The following is a 19,493-nucleotide window of genomic DNA, read 5'->3' on the forward strand; positions in this document are numbered from 1 at the left end:
TATATTTTATGAATGTATGCTGAAATGTTCACAGTTGAAAAGATATATGTAAAGTTTAGAATTTGCTAAAAAAGGGAGGGGTTGGAGGTGATAAAGTGGATAGGCATACAGATGGGGCAAGTTTGACCTGGCATTGAGAAATTGTGGAAGTTGGGTGATATTCATGTGGGAGTCCTTTATTCTCTATACTTTGGTAGGTGTTTGAACATTTTCCACAATAAAATGTTGAAAAGAGGAATTATCTGAGGGGAAAGTGGAGAAAGGAAAACATAACAAGTCCTCAAAACTAGAGAGTCAACCAGTTCCCAAGCCCAGCCTTCTTTTTGTGATCCTCGGAAAACAAAATATGAACCACTGCATTAGAAAGGCTATTTTTTTTTTAAAAGGCATACTGAGTGAAAGAATTTGAGCAATAAATGTCTTTTTTTTACAAACATGTGTGTGTGTATATGTATCTTTTCTATATGTTTAATACATGATCATTTACTTCTATTCCCTTGTGGTTTCAAAAGGTTGTATTGGTCTAATACAATCTAAAATATCTTCATTTGACTTAAATTTTAAATAAAACTTAAACTTCATTTTACACAAAATTTAGAGACTAAATGAGAATAAAAGAGTGCGAGAAAACCTTTTTTTCTACAAAAATAAAGACGAAACAAAATTTTAAAATACAGCAAAAACTTGTTTTTCCTTCCAGTACTCAACACATGTTCAGAATCCAGGCAAAGGAAGCAAAGGCTTTCTGCTGGAGGGAGGAGCTTGGTTCTCCATTCCGGTGGGATCCGGGAACAGCTGTTCTCCACTCAGCTCTGAAAGAGGTGAAAATGTGTTAACCGATGCAAAGATTGTCTTGAAGCTCGCGCTTGTACGTCTGTGTGTGTGTGTGTGTGTGTGTGTGTGTGTGGGTGTGTGTGTGTGTGTGTGGTGTGTGTGTGCGCGCGCGCGCGCGTGCCGGGGACTGGAGCGGGGGCTGTCAGCTCCGAGTGCAACCAGAACCAGAAGTCAGAAAGGTGAGTGGTGTACAGAATCTGCCTTTCGGAAATTGGATAGGATGCTCCAGGAGGGTAAAACCACACCGGATTTTCCTCCTAGACCTTGTACTTGGGTCAGAAAGAAGGTCCCTTTTCGAGTAGGAAATGTCTTATGATCGCTTGTTTTCGACGGCTGGGGAATATTTATTTCTTGCTCCACAGATGGAAAAAAAAAAAAAAAAAATCAGCGTCTGGCATCCGCTGATTGGTGGAAAAGAAAATGGTGATAGTGGGGTGGGTATAGGATTTGCCCAGCTTCCTCCTGCCTCCTCGACCTGTAACTCTTCCCTAGTCGTCTTCTCTCCACCCACGGGACCCTTTCGGGCTCATGCAAGATCAAGAGCAAATGAAAATCTTAAGGATATTTGAACAAAAGCTACCCTTAACGTTGTGTCTTACGACTGTTTATCAAATTTCAATGATGCGAGGAAACGTGCTCCTGACGGTGCGGTTGTGAGCCCCCTTGCTGAAGCTGCCTGTCTCCTTCAGCATCTTTCCAAGAGCTAGGCACTGCCTTTAGTGGTGACTCTGACGAGAGGGTCCCCAAAAGGAACCAAAGGAAAGGCGAAGACAGGGTAGGAGGGGGTGGGGACGCGGGGGAGACGGGAGTCCAAGCCTAGGGTACCCGATAGCCCCCCAAACCTCCATGACCCTGAACGGAGGTGAAGCGCGGGACATCCCACCTGCCAGCCGCCCGGGACCTTAAGGGGGGCCGCAGTAGGAGGTACAACCTGCTCCCCCACCCCCATCCCCATCTCCATCCAAGAAAAGGAGCGAAGCGCACGCGGCAGCGAAAGCAGCGAGCGCGGGGAGAGGGGCGGAGAGAGGCGCTGACAAATCAGCTGTGGAGGCGGTGAGCCGCGGGGAAGGAGGAGGGAGAGGACTGGGGGAGGAAGACCGAGACCACGAGAAGGGGCCCGGAGCCAGGGGGCTAGTGACCCAGCGCGGCGACGTGGAGTGAGGTGCGTGCTGGCTTTAAAGAGCACTCGGGGACCCAGCCCCGCCTTTCCATCCTTTGCGCTCTCTGCCGCCTTCCCTTCCGACCCTCTGTATCTTTTTCTCGGCTCCTTCTGTGTGGGGGACGGGGAGTGGCAATTCGACTACAGGTTCCCGGGTTTGCCTCCCACGCCCCCAGGCTCCTGTCCCTGTGTTGTGCTGATAGCAGCCTCCTCCGAGGACCGTCCCTCTCCTGGTACCGCCTCCGCCCTTCCTACGTGCTCCTTTTCCTCCCTCTTACCTATTTAAATAATATTTGGAAATTGTTTAGATTTAAAAAGAAAAACAGAGAAGGAGGAGGAATTGGAGTTCTGGAGACGCAGAGGGACACAGGTAAGTACCTGTAGATCTACCCCTATCCCCAGCTTTGGAAATCCTGGCTTCTGTGTAGGGGGACAACCTGGTGGGAGGGGAGTCACCGTGGACTCCTGGGAGGTGGTTCGGTGCTGCGTTGGGGTCCCGCTGCGTCGGGATTTTTGTACTTGATTGGAAAGTAAATTGATCCGTGTTTCCTCCTGCTTCCTGCACTCTCCGCTTCTCCTTCCCAAAGGTTGAGAGGTCAGGCTGCTCCTCGTGAACACGCTTTTGCTGGCGGAAACGCTAGAATGATGGATGCGTGAACATGCAACTTTATTTTTCTTAGCACATCCCACTCCCCCGCCTGCTGCCCGCTTTCTCAGTTTTCTCTGGAAAGTGAGGAAACTGCATTTGGCAAATAATTAAATGGAAGTGCAGAGAAGGCAAGTCAACAGGTGGTGAGGGGTTAACAAGTGCTGGGCTCAAGGTCAGATGCCGCGTTCTAGCTGAGCACGCTCCCTCGGTTGGTTGGCATTGGTGTGGAGTCTGCGCTTGAGGTGGAGAGGACCTGCCCTGAGTGGGTAGCCCAGGGCACAGGCGGGTGGTCCGCAGGATGAGAACCAGTGCTTTTTGGTTAGCTGTTACCTTGAAGTTCAGCCACATCCCGAGTGGGTAGTTCTCTTCCCTCCCCTCTCCTGGATCAACCTATGATTCCTCTGCTTGGATTCATTTTGAGGAAGCCCCTGACCCTAAGCCTCCACCTCCCTTTTTTTTTTTTTTTTTTTTTTTTTTTTTTTTTTTCTGTCTTCTTTCTTCTAGCATGCTCCTAACTTTACTATTACCTTTTGGGGACCCTGGGAAGTTGAAAAAGAGGGGTCCATGTTTTCAGGCAATCCCACTTCTGAAATGCCATAAGAACCCCTCAGATGATTCATCCTAATCTATGTTTAGGTGACTAGACTTTTACTAGCCAACATGGATGGGAGATGTTAATGTTTAATACAAAAGCTGAAAACACTGCTCTGTCCTATAATTGAAATGAGGGTATACTTAAAAGTCTCACATGCTTGGGAGTTTCTACTCTTTTTTTAGTGTTTTTTTTTTTTTTTTTTCTTGGATGTTTTAATCTGGATTGTTTTTGCCCAAATGTTCTCATTGGAAGTGTATTTTGTGTTCTCCAGTGTGGTGTGAAGGAATCATTAGCCATGGATGTATTCAAGAAAGGACTTTCAAAGGCCAAGGAGGGAGTTGTGGCTGCAGCTGAAAAAACCAAACAGGGTGTGGCAGAAGCAGCAGGAAAGACAAAAGAGGGTGTTCTCTACGTAGGTATGTAAACCCCAAATGTCATTTCATATTTATTCATCACTGAAGACTCGGGATGATTGATACTCTAAATGCTGGTATCTCTTGCTTGATTCATTTTCTCGTGATCACTTCTCAAGAGGATGGTATGAGTCATAGCTGTACATAGGTAGGTGAATGTGAATGTGTGTATTTTAGCAAATAGTAAAAAATAAGGCTAATCTTTTGTTTTCCTAGAATCATTTCTCTATAAATATTAGGATTTTTATTTCTTCCTCAATGAATGTTTCTGTGCATAAGTGACTTTTTCAGAGGGTAGTTTTTAAAACTCTAAATCTTCCAAAAATCAAACATTATTCTTAGGAATAAGAATCATTTATGGGGCCTTTATTTCTTTTATCATGAATGATATTTGCTAATTTTAATATATTCTGATTTTATAATAAGAGTTTAATATGGTCCTCTGATGTATAAAAAAGGACCTACCATGGCACTAGAAGGGAAAGGACAGTTCAGTTTTCCTAGTTATTCCTAGTCATCATTGGTCGCTGTGAACACTGGGGACTAACTACTCAAGAAAGTGCTTGAGGGTGCTATTATTATCATCAAAATGTTTACATAGTTCTTTTATTGAATGATACATAACAAATAAGGAGATTAATATCTGGCATTTTTAGAGTATACACCAAGACTCTCTTTCCTCTATCTGAAACTGTGTTTAGTTGATGTTATTTTACAAAACACTTCAAATTCTTTAAGAGAAAGAACAGACATGCATGTAAACGCATGTATACACACACACACACACACACATTCTTCCTCTCCTCTTTCTACTCAGCTCTTCTAAGCTCCTCTGTGTTCTCTGGTGACAACTATCATGGCAGGAGTTACAGGATGAGCAATTAAGGTAGAGGATGAGTCTCTGGGGTGGCATAGATGGCATGGATGCTACTTCCAGGCTTATAGAGTTAAAGAAATCTATGGTGTCAATCCAACATAGATGAGCAGAGGAAACCTTTATAATCTGAAACCACTTTATGAATGCTTCTCATTAAAGTTTATAGCAGATCACTTCTACTTATTCTTTTTGTAAATTGACTGAATCTTTGCACAAATCTTTTTTAAAATTTCTTTCTTTGCCTCAAAGATATTTTCAGAAAATCTTTGAAATGAGTGTGAACAAGAGGGGATAGATTGATGAGTTTAATTTCAAGGTATTTTTTGTGAAGTGTGAATTATGTATTTTAAATGAAAATTGAAATACAGAATCAGTGACATACAGGTAATTGCTATCTTTCTATATATCCTCTGTTTTTGATGTTTTGCAATTTCAGGCTGGCAACTGTTCTTTGACATCAATTACTTAGTAATTTTGTTCTTTAATGTTACTTTTTTAGGATGCTAATATTTACTCCATTAGTTTGTAACAAACACAGAAACTATTGAATATTGATGTAATGTATTGCTCTTTTTCAGGTAATGAATAGATCTTGTCATTTAGAACACTTATTTGTTTTCATTGCTATGAGTTTGGGCAAATAAAATGTTTTGATTTTTCGGAGATTAATTCTGTTATTTGCTATTAGGTGATTATATAATGTTGTAATATGTTTATGTGTCAAATATTTTGATAATGTTCAATATCTATTGTGATATTTAATACATAGTATACCTTATAAATTATGTGTTGGTTATATTCTGAAGTCCAATTAGAAGTTGAACATGTACATAGGACTTAGGATAAAAAGTGACCAAGTGAAGACCTAAAAACACAGTCCAGGGGTTGGTGAACATTTTTGGTAAAAGATAATATAGTAATAGCTTTGGCCCTAAGATCCCAGTCTCAACTATTCAACTGTGCTGTTGAAGTGAAAGCAACCATAGGTGATTATTAGTGTGTCTGTGTTTCAAAAAACTTTACCTAAACGGATAGTAGACTGGAATTGACCCAGAGGCTGTGGTTGAAAGTGGAAAGAACATGGACTTGATATCATACAGATCTAAGTTTTAGTTCAAATATATCACTTCTTACCTTTAGTATCTTGGTGAAGTTACTTCATTTTTCTGAGTATTACTTCCCTCATTTGTAAAAATATGATCTAGAAAAATACAACTACCTTGCAGAGTCTTTGTGAGAATGGCATAATAAAACAGGACATATGAGTAATTGAGCATACTCTTAGTGATAGGAACCATCATTATTACAATCAGATTAATTCTCCAAGAGAGCAGTTGCTTCGCCAACATGATTTATTCTTATCTTTTCATCCTTCATCAAAAAAACCATTATTAATAACAAGTTTGAAAGACTAGAAGTGATCAAAGGAAGATGTATAATTGCACTTTTGGCTGAAGAAGTTTGGCAGAAACCTCATAAGAAAAGTAATATCATTCCTTTATAAAATACACTTTTGCCTAAAAATCTACCTTTTTTGTAAAAATCTACCTTTTTTATAATTGAAGATTGACCATAATGATCAGTTGTATTTTTATACTTTTTTCCCCCTCCTTTGGTGATATCTGTGTACCAAAACTTTCAATCAACATACTTCAGTTTAATAGACACAAATCTCAGTCACATGACTCACAAATTATAAATTGGGATTCAAATTCAAAAGCAGAGAACTTTGATTTTCTTTATATAATGTAAAGTATTATAAAAATAAATGCAAGAAAATAATGATCTTCACAACTCTGCTAGTGTTGTGTTCAATCAGTAATGTGGTCACCAGTGCGACTGATTTCAAATGCTCAAGTCACAGTATGCTTTCACCTCGCAGGTTGAGAAAGTCAACACAGCATGTGTAAAAATTGTACAGCTGAGCTCTTGCAAATCCCAGGTGTTACTTGTGACCTCATCCACTCTGCACCCTTGTGAGGTGGTAAGAGGCAAGATAGAGGAGCTGTGGGCTGCCTTAGCCCAGAGAGGCCATCAGCTCTGGTAGCCCTTCAGCTTTGGAATCTTGCAGTCATGTAGCTCCTTGGTACTTATTTTGTAGTATCTTTTATCAATTAGAGATTGCTTATGAGTTAAGGTTAGTAATCAATTATAGATTACTAATGAACAATTATGACAGCAAAAAACAGATCATTGGTTTGATATATATATATATATATATATTTTTTTTTTTTTTTTCATAAGGACTCTGGTTTGTCTTTGATTCTAGGCACATTCCATGATTTAATCAAGGGTCAAATTCTCAGGTACTTTGGAGGCAGAGAGGGAAAATCAGACCAGCTATTAAAATTTTCCACAAATATTTATTTAAAAAGTAAATATACTTTTAAAAATGTGGAGCGCAGGGAGTAAGGGTGAGGGATAGAGATGAGAAATATTCTCTTAAATACAAGCAGTTCTCACTGTGCATTGTTCCAGTATACATGGATTCCAGTTAACACAAAGTCACACCTGTCCCCTAACAGCACAATTTAAATTTCTTTTATTTACCACAGTACATAAATTGAGAGTAATTGCATAAGGCATAAACTTTACTGCTAGCTCTTCGACCCCCCTATCATTACGTAAATAACAGAAATGCATTATAGTCAACTACTAAATCACGTCACTTTTAAAGTTTGTCAGTGATTTGTCACTTTGTCATTCTGTTCATGCATAAGCAACACTTGTAGTTATGTAGCCTCCTTGTCTCCTAGTGATCAGTCCATGTGATATTTCACAGAAATGCATAAAGGCACAGCAAACAGGCCAACAAAGATGAAAGTACAGCAAATAAATGAAGTGGAAAATGCTGGAAGTAAAATTTGAATCAAATTCACATTGATTTATAGAAGAAATGGCTGACCACAGGAGTGTGGTCACTAGTGTAGTTCAAGAGACTCTAGATATGCTGTCTAAACACTCTGTGAAAGTGAAGCATATCAGGTACGTGGGAAAGGGGATCGGTGGGTTGAGGTGTTATCGGAGGAGGTGATGCCACATAAACACCTAATGTTAAAGAAACTATCAGGGACATATTATGATATCAAAAGTGCAAAGGATAACATCATGGAAACTGATCTAAACTTAGAAAGACTATGATGATTCTTTCGGAAGATATGTAAAGATGCCCAAATGGGAAGTTATGCAATGAGAAGGGAAGCACTGTTTTAAACTCCTTTTTTTCAAAACTGGGGATTGAACCCAGGGGTGTTATATCCCTCAGTTATATCTCTGACCCTTTTTATTTTTTATTTATGAGACAGGGTCTTGCTAAGTTACTTAGGGCCTCACTAAATTGCTGAGGCTGGCCTCAAACTTGTGATCCTCCTACCCCAGCCTCCCCAGTTGCTGGAATTATAGGAATGTGCCAACATGCCCAACTTAAACTACTTTTGATAATTTTTTTAATGAAGAAATAAAACACTTTCATTCTTAATATTTTATATTATGGTATACTAAATAAAATTTTAAAAGTAAATTAAATAAATTTTAACATTTTTCATTTCTCTGTTTATAAATAAGAGAATTTAAAATATTTCAACCACAAAGGTCATAAAACAATCATATATTTTTCCATTGACTACTTGTAATTTTCCCCTCATTAATTATTAAGATAACTTACACAGCTTTGGTTCAACTTGTGCATCTCACAATGTCACAGTACCATTCAAAGTGAACTTTGTCTAGAATATTATATTATATAATATGCTTTAACACATACTTTGACATATTTAGCAATCATGCATTTTCATTTTTATGACATTTACAATTGGGTGCTTTGTCCTCTGCTTTAAACTGCCAGTCCCTTTGCAAACATTATATATGAAGAATAATAGTTATCACTACCAAGTATTTGCTACATATTAAACATGCCTTAAGAACTTCATATGAATTATCTCCTTTTATCATCATGTAGACCCAATGATGTATATTTGCCTATTTTGTGGTGAAATGAAGATTCAAACCCAGACATGCTGAATCCAGAACCCACATTCTTAACTATAAAGCTTCATGTTTCATTTGCGTTGGGGTGTTTTTATATTAAAATTGAAAATTCTTAAATATATTTGTTTTATTAAATGTAAAAAGTTCACTTGGTTATTTTGTAAAATATAGGTGCAAATATGAAGCATGCAAAATTCACTTAATGCCATATTTATATATTTCAAACATCTTCAATATTTTCAGTATGATATTGTGTATTTATTTAGATTATCTTATTGATCATGTTTCTTAAATCATAAAAGTCTTCTAAATTTTAAATAAATTTGGAGTTAGAAATAACCTCAGATAAACATTTCTCAAAATTTGATTCGTGAATTACCTGCATGAGCTCATGAGAATTATTAAAAATTTAAATATCTGTACTTTATGTTTTCTCACTATTTGCTCTGGCCTGATGGTCATCATTTTAAAACCAGCGCTCCCACTAAATAATCATATTCTGCTCTCTGTGATTTTAAGAGCCTTTTATTTTGCGAGTAGTTGATTAACTTTATCTCTTAATTTTGCTGAAAAGGAACAGCTTTTTTTTTTTTTTTTTTTGGCGATGCTGGGGATCGAACCCAGGGCCTTGTCCTTGCAAGGCAAGCAAGCTACCAACTGAGCTATCTCCCCAGCCCTAATTTTGCTGAAAAGGAAACTGAGGCTCCCTTGCATTTTTTTCCTGTTTCTTTTAAAAAGTATTGATAGTTATTTCTTGTATGCGCAGTAAGGGTTTTACAAAATTTAGTGCATTTTTACAAAGTGAAGACTAATAATTACCTTAATATTCACATATAAGGTTTAATCCTTGTCAGCTTTTATGTCCTCATTTTCTTATATTCTAGATCTTGATAGAGTGACATTATTTGAGATTTAGAATAACTTTTAAATGAATCTCAAATCTATCATAGCTATTTTCTTCAAAAACCTTTTAGTTAAAAAAACTAGTGTGAACTATACTGAAAAATGCAACATCAGAGAGGTTATGAATGAAATAATTAAGAAACATAGTTTCAATAATGCATATGTAAAAACTTTGTAAATTCAGTAATGGTCAAGGTTTGGAGGAAATTCTTATCTTTACATAGGGACCAAGTTTCAATGTGCTTATAAGTCTGTACTTATAACACTGGGAAAAGCACTGTGGTTTTTAATTTTCTCATAATATGAAATGGGCAAAATGTACTTCTATTACATGAATATTATAAAGATTAAATGAGATCTAATAAGCCTTTTACATAATAGCTGCTCGACAAATGCTACTGCCTTCTTTCACCTTCCATCTGGGTTTCCTGGGATATCCAATCTATTGTGCTGTGCATTTGTAGCTTCAACAGTTCTGGATCTAAAATCTTTTTCTCACTAACTCCAGTGTTATCTCACTTTTTGTCTTTTTTGGTATGTGGACTTATGAAGTGGAAAGCAAAGGGAAAAAAAAAAGTCATTTCATGTCCAAGTCTTTTCTTTCATCTTTTAATTGAGTGTATTTTATTAACTTATATGTAAAACACAACATTGTATATATTAGTAGGGTACCATGTGATGTTTTGATATACATCATATAATCAGCTTAAGCATAACTATCTCAAATATTTATTGTTTCTTTATGGTGAAAACTTTCAAAAATCCCTTCCTCTAGCTTTTTGAGATATATAATGCACAGTAGTTATCTATAATCACTCCACCTGCAGGACCATGCTAGAACTTCTTACTGCAGTCTAACTGCAACTTAATGCCCACTGATCAACCTCTCCCTACTCCACATTTAATTTTCCAATTAAAATCTTAATTGGAAAGGTCCTCCTGTTAGCTTTGTTTTCTTCTGTTTGTTGTAGTGATTGTTCAATTTCCTCCAGCTTAGTTTAGTTTTTATTTTTGGTATTCCCAGGGATATCTTTACACATAGGCATCCGAACATTGAGATTTTTAAATTGGTTATATTTAAAACTGACTAACTAGTAATATAAGGATGGTTTGAGACTTATGTTTTGAATTTATTTGTTTTATAGGCTCCAAAACCAAGGAGGGAGTGGTTCATGGTGTGACAACAGGTAAGCTCTCAGAGGCTTATATACAGGGATGACATTCAAAATATAGGGTAACCAGTAGGGCACAAGCATGGATCAGTCAGAATGTAATTGTAAACAACTATTCTTCCTGTAGAGGAGCATGCTAAGAGAGCATCAACCTAATTTAAACTTATTTATGAAGTATTTTAATTATCTATATTTATGAAAAACAAGTAAGACATATACTTAGCCAAGAATTGCTAAGACTTTGAATTGACCTGCTATGTTTAATTTATACTCATTGGGCATTTGAGTATTACAACCAAAAATCGGCAAACTGCTAGCATTAATCAAATGGGAAGGTTATTATTTACCAAAACATTAACATAAAATTTTAAAAGTCCAATAAAATACTCTGACCATAAATTATACTGATTATATTTTTTTATGATTCAGAGTACAGTAGAAAATGCTCTTGAGGTGATTATAAATGGCTTAGTGTACTTATCTCTACTTGGCTTAATTTTGTCAATAGTTTGAACAGATCTATAAGATTTACAATTAAAAAATAGAAAAAAGAGTAGAAATGATGGTCATGATAAGGATGAGGAAAATGAGGATAAGAATGATAGAAATAGAAATATCAAAAGAGAATGAAAATTTAACAAATTATCCCGTAGATTCACTGCCATTGTTCCATGTTATGAGGGCTTTCTTTCCTAAGTGTGGTGAAATGAGATACAATCAGAAACATCCCTCATATAATCAGAAAGCATTAAATATAGTAATGCCTCACAGAAATAACGTGTTTTGTGTCACTAAATTATAAAATGAAAATGAGGAAAATGAAACAGGAATCTTAACAGAGTTTGTGGTTAAGACTGTAAACACTAGAATGAGCCCTCTTTGGTTCAAATTTATGTTTATACCTCACCAACTGTGTTATGTTCTGCATAATTCTTAATCTCTGTGTGATTTAATTTACTCATCTGTATGATAATTGTGAATTGATATAGACAAAGCATCTAGAAAACTGAAAGTAAATAGTATGTACTATACAGGTATCATTTCTTTCTTGAACAACAATTTTATAGCATGTGAAGAAAAGCATTTCATGCCTTTTTTTTTTTTTTTTTTTTTTTTTTTTTTTTTTTTTTTTTTGGTGAGGCGCTACTGGGGATTGAGTCCAGAGGAACTTACCACTGAGTTACATACATCCCTAGCCCTTTTTATTTTTTAATTTTGAGACAGGTTCTCAATAAATTTCTTTTCTTTTTTATATTTTGTTTTTCTGTGGTGCTGAGGATTGAACCCAGGGCCTCATGCATGCTAGGCGAATGCTCTACCTCTGAGCCACAACAGTAGCCCATCAGTAAATTTCTTAGGGCTTTGACAAATTGCTGAGGTTGGCCTCTAACATGGGATCCTCCTGCTTCAGCCTCCCCAGCCACTGGAATTACAGGTGTGGTCCACTACTCCCAGCTCATATGTCTTTTTAATTTACATTTTTTATAAAACTGAGACTATGTATATGCAGAGAACTAGGCAAGTAAAGGCAATGCATTGATTGCCTTGCATGGACCTCCTATAAATATTATTAACCATGATTTTTATAACTACTGGATAGCAGACAGGAAGAGGCAATACTACCTGAAGAGAGCCAACCTAGATTAATGTTGTTCCATTATGACAGTCGAGGGTAAATCATGTGGTTTAGAAAGAAGACAGCATGTACCAAGATTTCAGTCTGGTGAAAATCACAGAAGCTTACTAATACTGATTTCTAAAAGAAACCATGAAGATGAGCTGCAAGGATAACTGTTGACAAGTTTGGAAATTTTCAGTCTTTTCCAAAATGTAATTATGAGTGTATGTTTGCATATGTGTGTGTGTGTGAGAGAGAGAGAGAGAGAGTCTCAACATTTTATAAAATATTCTCTGAAGTACAATTGCCCACAAGCTTATGTTTCTCTGGTTTTGTAGTGTTGGAAACTTTATATAATGTAATCCATTCACTAGCATATTGAAGAATCTGAATTGTTCTTCAGTAAAAAAATTTTCATAACATAGTTTAACCCAGGGATTTTCAACCTCATTTGACTCTTGAAATTTTCTTTCAATAATTATAGGGTCAAAAGAGACAAGTGTTTCACAGAAAACTATGGGAAAGGCTGTTGGGCAGCAAGGATATGGTGGTTTGGGCTTGGGTATTAGTAGAGTCACTGTACCCATTAATGACCCTGGAAGTAGCAGAATATCAAAAATGATGTCGTAATTAGTCTGACTCTCAGAAGGCATTTCAAGTAACCAGCTGCAATAAGTGCTATTCCTTTTCCACATGAGATAAACACATTAATTAATTTGTTGTATTTACTATAAAACCCAAATTCCAATTATGAGAATATGTAAGTTTGTGATAATTACCTCAATGTATAAAGAGAGAGAGAACTGATTGCTTATTATGATTGGTCTAAAATGTTTATATAGTCACATCATAACTGTTAAATAAATGTTCATTATTGTTATTGGTCTTTATTTAGGGAAGCAAGAAAATATTTTATAGTACAGAACATTATCCACAAATGTTAAAAGACAATTTCTCCAAGATTCATCTCGTCAGCTGCTTGTGCAGAAATACAGATTTCAGTCAACTTATGCCAGGGATTTTCTATCAATAAAATCTAAATGAAATAAGTTCTCCCAGTAGATAATTTCAAGGTAAAAAAATAAAAAAAGAAAACTTCACCGTTAATCCTGGCTTTCGGACCTCAGAAAATTATTAAGTTGTTAACTGATATATCATGTTAAAAGAATATATGAGAATGTTCAAATTGTACTAACCGAAAGACATATCTTTGGAGAGATGCTTTAAAAATAAATTAGGATAGGCCAGGTGTGCAGTGGCACATGCCTGTAATCCCAGTGATTTAGAAGGCTGAGGCAAGAGGATTGCAAACTTGAAGCCAGCCAGCTTCAGTAATTTAGTGAGGCCCTAAGCAACTTAGGCCCTAAGCAACTGTCTCACAGTGAATAACATAAAGGGCTGGGATGTAGCTCAGTGGTAAATAAAACACCCCTGGGTTCAAGCCCTAGCATCAAAATAAAACAAAATAGCAACACACACACATGTGCACAGCACACATTACACACACAGAGATTTATACTCACACATGCACCCCGTCACTTACATATAGATTTTTTTTTCATATAAGTATGGTGTAACAAAATGTCTAACACTGGAGATTTTCTGAAGGTTTTGATTCTTATGAATGAAAATTTATTACATTATAATAAAACATACTACAACTAATTTTCAACATGTTATGATTTAATATTCCTTAGTAAATTGTTTTAAATTAATTTTTCTGTAATCTAGAATTTGTGTACCAATTCAAACAAGAACTTCTTACTTTATAGTTTTCTTTTTGTCAACGATTAGATTTACTTTAAAACTTGGTTCCACATTGCCATTTTAGAATTTTACCTTTAAATTAACTAAATAAAATGTAAATCAATTGATTGAAGTTAATGTAAACATTTAAGATGACACAAGATTCCTTTTAGTGCATTCCAAATTACTTATTGACTGTCTACCATTGGATAATATAGGAAAAGACAAAGCAGGAGCCCTGATTTTAAAGATCTCACAATAGGGAGGGCGAAGAGGAGCAGACATAGTAGTTAATTAATAATTATGGTGCAAGTTCAGTAGTAGAGGATGTCTAAAACCTTTTGAGGTCACATGGCGAGGAAAAGAGACCCTTTTTAGGAAAAGAGAATTTTTTTAATGGAATATGACATTTGAGCTGAGTTTCAGCAAAAGCAATTGAGTTTGCTGTATGAACAGGAGTGGGATAAAGGCGTCAGGCCAGATGGAGCTATACGTACAAAAATGGGAAAGACTGGCACATTGGGAAGAACATAAGTAAATTCAAAATATTACAGTATCTTTTGGTTGGGAAGAAAATAATCCTTCCTGGTCCTGGTTATAAGTTCTTTTCCTTTAAAATTAAATACCATTTATCAAATCCAAATTTTCTAATTTGCTTTTCTCCCTGTTCCTTTTGTTTTGGGATCTCAGTGAGTGGAGAAACAGTCTAAAAGACCTTAATGGGGGGAATAATAAGGTCAACATCAGGGCAGAACCTACTGGAGAAATCATTCCTACAAAAATCTCTTCAGATGTGTCTGTGATTGCTTTCTGAACATTCTGTCATTTGTAGTGTAATTAATTTATTTACTGATACAATAATAAAGCCTTGTGCAATTATAATAACATACAAGGTTCATTTTACTGTGAAATTTATTTGTGTTAAAACAATACATTAAAGTTTATACATACATAAAGGATTATCTAGATACTGTAAAATTCATGGCTGGCAGAAAAACTATGAGTCTGTAGAAAAAGCAAAACCTATTTTTGTCTTGCTTTGAGATTTTATGACAAGAAAATGTTCTTCTTGAGCAAAATTTTCTATTCGTGTTCTTGGAAAAGAAAAGAAATTACAACTTAAAACATATAATTCACTATTTTTAAAGGATCGACATTCCAGGAATGTTAAAGAATATAAAATTGCCAGGATAGCTTTTCACTGGCATTTGAATAGAACTTGAATTACAGTTTGCTGTTCCTCTTCAGGAGGTATCGGCCATGTCCCAAAAGGGGCAGGGAGACAGTAGGTAACCTACAAAGTTCTAGCCTGAAAGGAAGATACAGAGCAGCACTGGCTGTGGACTCTTGGCTTAAAGCTTTGTGATCACGTCAGGCTTCCCCACACTGCTTGAACTAAGGAGTCCCTACAGACCACATTGGCTTCTATGACCTCAGGGGTCCATTTGAAAACAAATGAATTGTTCACAGTGTTTAACTATTAGCCTCTCCAACTCATGATGTCAACTCTGTATGGTACAATAATCATGTGAGTAACACCTAAGAGCTGATATAGTGTAACTCTTTGGGTTCATCATACTGAGGTTTAATTGGAGAGTATAAAGCACAATCAGAAAATGTGTCTTTATTTGTTTAGGAGAGTGACTGAGGAAGCACTCAAAAGCAAGAATTCCTTAATTTTGGAGGAAAAAACAGAGGATAAGTTTGTGAGACAAAATGAAAAGACAAACATGACATACATGTAGATGAGATGTAAGACCTCACTCAGGCTTTGTGGGCACAAATGTAACAGGTTAACATGAAGAGGAGCTATTTCATTTCTCTACTGACCTCAGAAATATTAAAAGAGCAGAATCTTGGGGTGGGAGGGTTGGGGGGGAAGGGAAAAAATAACAGAATGAATCAAACAACATTACCTTATGTAAATTTATGATTACACAAATGGTATGCCTTTACTCCATGTACAGAGAAACAACATGTGTCCCATTTGTTTACAATAAAAAAAAGCAGAATCTCTTTTTTTTTTCCCCATAGATTTCTTCAGTTAATTGTAATAAACTTTCTTTTTAATTGGAGCTTTCTTTGCAACCTTGTGGAAGTAATATGGCAATATTATTCAGCAATTAGATATAGTTTCTTGATATCTTGGAGAATTTTTGATATGAAGTTAAAATCTGTACTTACAAATTCAATCTACACTATTAACACTTCTCTTAAGTTTTTAACATGCTAAAATTTTTTTGAATCATCATATTGTGTGATAAATAAAACTTATCATACTCAAAGCCTAGCTCCTATTTTCCCATTAAACTTAAGGAAAATGAATTTTATTACTAAGAGCCCTTCTGTTTTCTAAAAGGATAGAAGTCGCCTTCTGTTATTGTTTATTTCTAACATGTTTGAGTAACAGGTATACTTCCTTAACCTGAAAGGCTTAGGACCAGTTATGTTTCAAATTTCAATTTTTCTTTTTTGGTTTTGGAATATTTGCCTATAAATAATGAGATATCTTAGAAAGGGACTGATCAAGACCCAACTGCAAACACAGAATTCCTTTGTTTCATATACCTTATATATGAAATGCGGAAGTAATTTTATACAAACAACAAAACAAAGTTTCATTGTGTGGAATCCTCCACTTGTGGTTTCATGTTGGTGCTCCCAAATTTTTGAATTTTGGAGCATTTCCAATTTTAGATCATTGGCTTAGTAATGCTCCACCTGTAAGTAGTATGTGTTATATTACTTTGGAAGTGGGGTGAAAATGAACTTGCTGAATGAGATCAAAGAATTGGCACTGAAAATGAAATAAAGAAATAAATTTCATGCTGAGACTGATTTAACTGTAACCCTAGAGTATTGCTTTAGGAAACTTTTCCTCAATATAAACCAAACCCATATTGCTAATGAGGGTATGTTCATGATAATTAAATTTGAAGCACCTTTTAGTATCATACATAATTACAAAAAAATTCAAAGATTGAAATCTTGGTGGATTTTGTTTTTCTGATTCCTTCATCATCTATGGCTTATGTAGATACAGATGTGTAGAAGTTGACAGCAGAAAGTAACATCGCTGTCATTCTACCATGCATTAATCTGTGGTTGCTCTTGACTTGTTCCAGTGGCTGAGAAGACCAAAGAGCAAGTGACAAATGTTGGAGGGGCAGTGGTGACTGGCGTCACAGCAGTAGCCCAGAAGACCGTGGAGGGAGCAGGGACCATTGCAGCTGCCACTGGTTTTGTCAAAAAGGACCAGCTGGGCAAGGTATGGTTGCCCACGTTTTATGCTGTATTTATCATGAGGTCATGGTTCATTTTCACTTGAGGGAAGAGACAGGAATAAGATGCTTGCTGGGAGGGATGGCTGCATGACCTTCCCTTCATAAAAAATTACTATATGTGTATCTTGTTTTTTGCACAGAGAAATACCATGTAAATTGTACAGTAATCATGATTGTTTCAATTTCTGGAAGGAAGTTAAAGAAACGAACAATGAAGTAAATGCCAAAAGGACCAGTGGCATTTCAGAAAGAATGGGTGCTTTCATGTTAACTATGAATCTTGGAATTTCTCTTTGTTGGAATAACAGATTTCTTTGTGCCTGAGCTCTCAGTTTCTAAAATGAGTATCTTTTAGTTGATTACTATACAGTGACATCATCTCCTATTAAATGGCATATTTGCATATCAAATAACAGCTTATTACAAATATATGTTGGTGGGAACAGAGAAACTTAAAATGCATACTAATCAGATTATGGTTCTGGAGTGATTCATAAATTTTCAGAAGAATTTAACCTGGCATATCTTGATAAATCTGGGACTCTAGTAGGATTATGAAGTCTTATGATTATCGTCTTAAATACAGAAATAATAGAATATGAAGTGTGAACCAAAGATGAAATTTTACAAATTTCATGATCACAACAACAGGATGGTTTTTGCTTTTTCCCTGGCACAGTGTCTTCCTTGCTATTCCTTGAACAAATCAAGCATACCTTGGCTCTGTTTCCTTCTCTGCCTAGAAAGCTCTTCCTCAAAATTACATACTTGGCTCACTCCCTCATCTCCTCAGGTCTTTTTTAAATGACACCTTCTTGGTGAAGCCTGCCTTGACCTATTTAAAATTGGAAATTTCTCCTGTGGTATTGTCAATCTTCCTACTCTCTTATTTTCCCTTTTTTGCCCAAGTATTTACTGTTTTTAAAAATAATAATTTACTTTTTGTGTATGTCATTTATTTCATTTTTCCCCTTAAGGATTATGAGAGTTGAATATGTTTTTTTTGTTCACAGATATTTGAGAAGGGTCCAGGAGAATTTCCAGCCCATGTGAGATAATTAATAAATTTTATTAAATTAAGGAAGGGTGAAAGGAAGAAAATATGTGAAAAAGCAGAGTGACTTTCTGAATCTTTTTAAATATGCATTCTATAAAAACATCAGTTATTCATCCATCCATTCAAAGGTTATAATCAAAGTGGTTTGGGGATGGACATTCTGTGAGAAATGTCCATCCACAAACTGTGAGAAAAGAGCTTTTAGTGGATAGACTCTGTGTGTGTGTGTGTGTGTGTGTGTGTGTGTGTGTGTGTAAAACTGCTCCTTATATAATCCCAAGTAGCAAGACTACCTTGATAGGCCATATAAATATTGATAATAAAGATTCAGGATTAGAACTCTGTGATATAGATTTTCCACATGTAGTTCCATCGTCGGGGCAATTGATGGTAATCATGGAAAATCTGGACTGAGCTTCTAGAGAATTCCTTCAACTAACATTTAAATGTATGGTTCACCATAGCTGCACCTTCATACAGAATGTTTTTCAAATAATCTTATTCATGCTAATAGTTACACTGATTCCTATTTCTCATTTGAAATTATATTTATAGCTTTATTACATTTCAGAAGTTAGGAGGGATTTCAGATACTGATACAGAGGCAATTAACTTGCTTTGTGTCCCAGTTTCTTTTGACAATCTAATAAAAGCTATAGAACATCTTTTCAGAAAAATGCATGCTCACATATATACACCAAAGGGTCTAAAGGAACATCCATTGACAGACACACAACCTCCTCATTGTACAGATGAGAAAACTGAAATTCACAGAGAAGAAGTAAATATCCAAGGTTGCACAGTCAGGCAGGGTAGACTGCCAGAGTGTTTATCCATCTACTGTATCACTCCCCCAACAAATCCCTCAATAGTGAAACTCCTCTGAGTCTTTGTAAATTGAAAGGTGGACAACCAGATTTAACTGGAGAATTTCATTGCTTCAGAATACAAAGAAATCAGGCAAACATGTACCATCTCCTTTTTGCCTCCATATATAATGCAAATTGCAAATGGGGTGTGAGAGTGCTTCATCATTTTCAAAATTGCTTTTTTTTTCACCCTTTAAAAACATTCCTACTTATTTTAATAGTTTAAAGCAGAAATCTAAATGATGTGAAAAAACCATTTGGAGATATTTCTCTTATGGGTACTACAGGTTCTAACAAGTTTCTAATATGGAAATGAGGTCATAAAATCTG

General features: G+C 36.0%; 1 protein-coding gene across 6 annotated transcripts in view; it reads left to right on the forward strand.

Moving 5' to 3' along the window:
• The first annotated feature begins 744 nt into the window (after positions 1–744).
• The window catches only part of Snca (synuclein alpha), a 112,715-nt gene continuing 93,966 nt past the window's right edge, over positions 745–19,493 (forward strand). Inside the window, exons 1-5 of one of the 6 annotated variants that reach the window (XM_047566976.1) lie at positions 1,921–1,996; positions 2,302–2,363; positions 3,509–3,653; positions 10,563–10,604; positions 17,079–17,221. In XM_047566976.1, the coding sequence (XP_047422932.1) occupies positions 3,533–3,653; positions 10,563–10,604; positions 17,079–17,221 (306 nt within the window). In that variant the 5' untranslated portion in view covers positions 1,921–1,996; positions 2,302–2,363; positions 3,509–3,532. Of the gene's footprint in view, positions 822–873; positions 1,014–1,866; positions 1,997–2,060; positions 2,364–2,580; positions 2,771–3,508; positions 3,654–10,562; positions 10,605–17,078; positions 17,222–19,493 lie in introns of those variants that run through there. The other 5 variants (XM_047566977.1, XM_047566979.1, XM_047566978.1 and 2 more) reach the window with 5 other exon arrangements.

Source organism: Sciurus carolinensis, chromosome 10 (genome assembly GCF_902686445.1).
Source record: "Sciurus carolinensis chromosome 10, mSciCar1.2, whole genome shotgun sequence".
In the NCBI taxonomy this organism is placed as follows: Eukaryota; Metazoa; Chordata; class Mammalia; order Rodentia; family Sciuridae; genus Sciurus; species Sciurus carolinensis.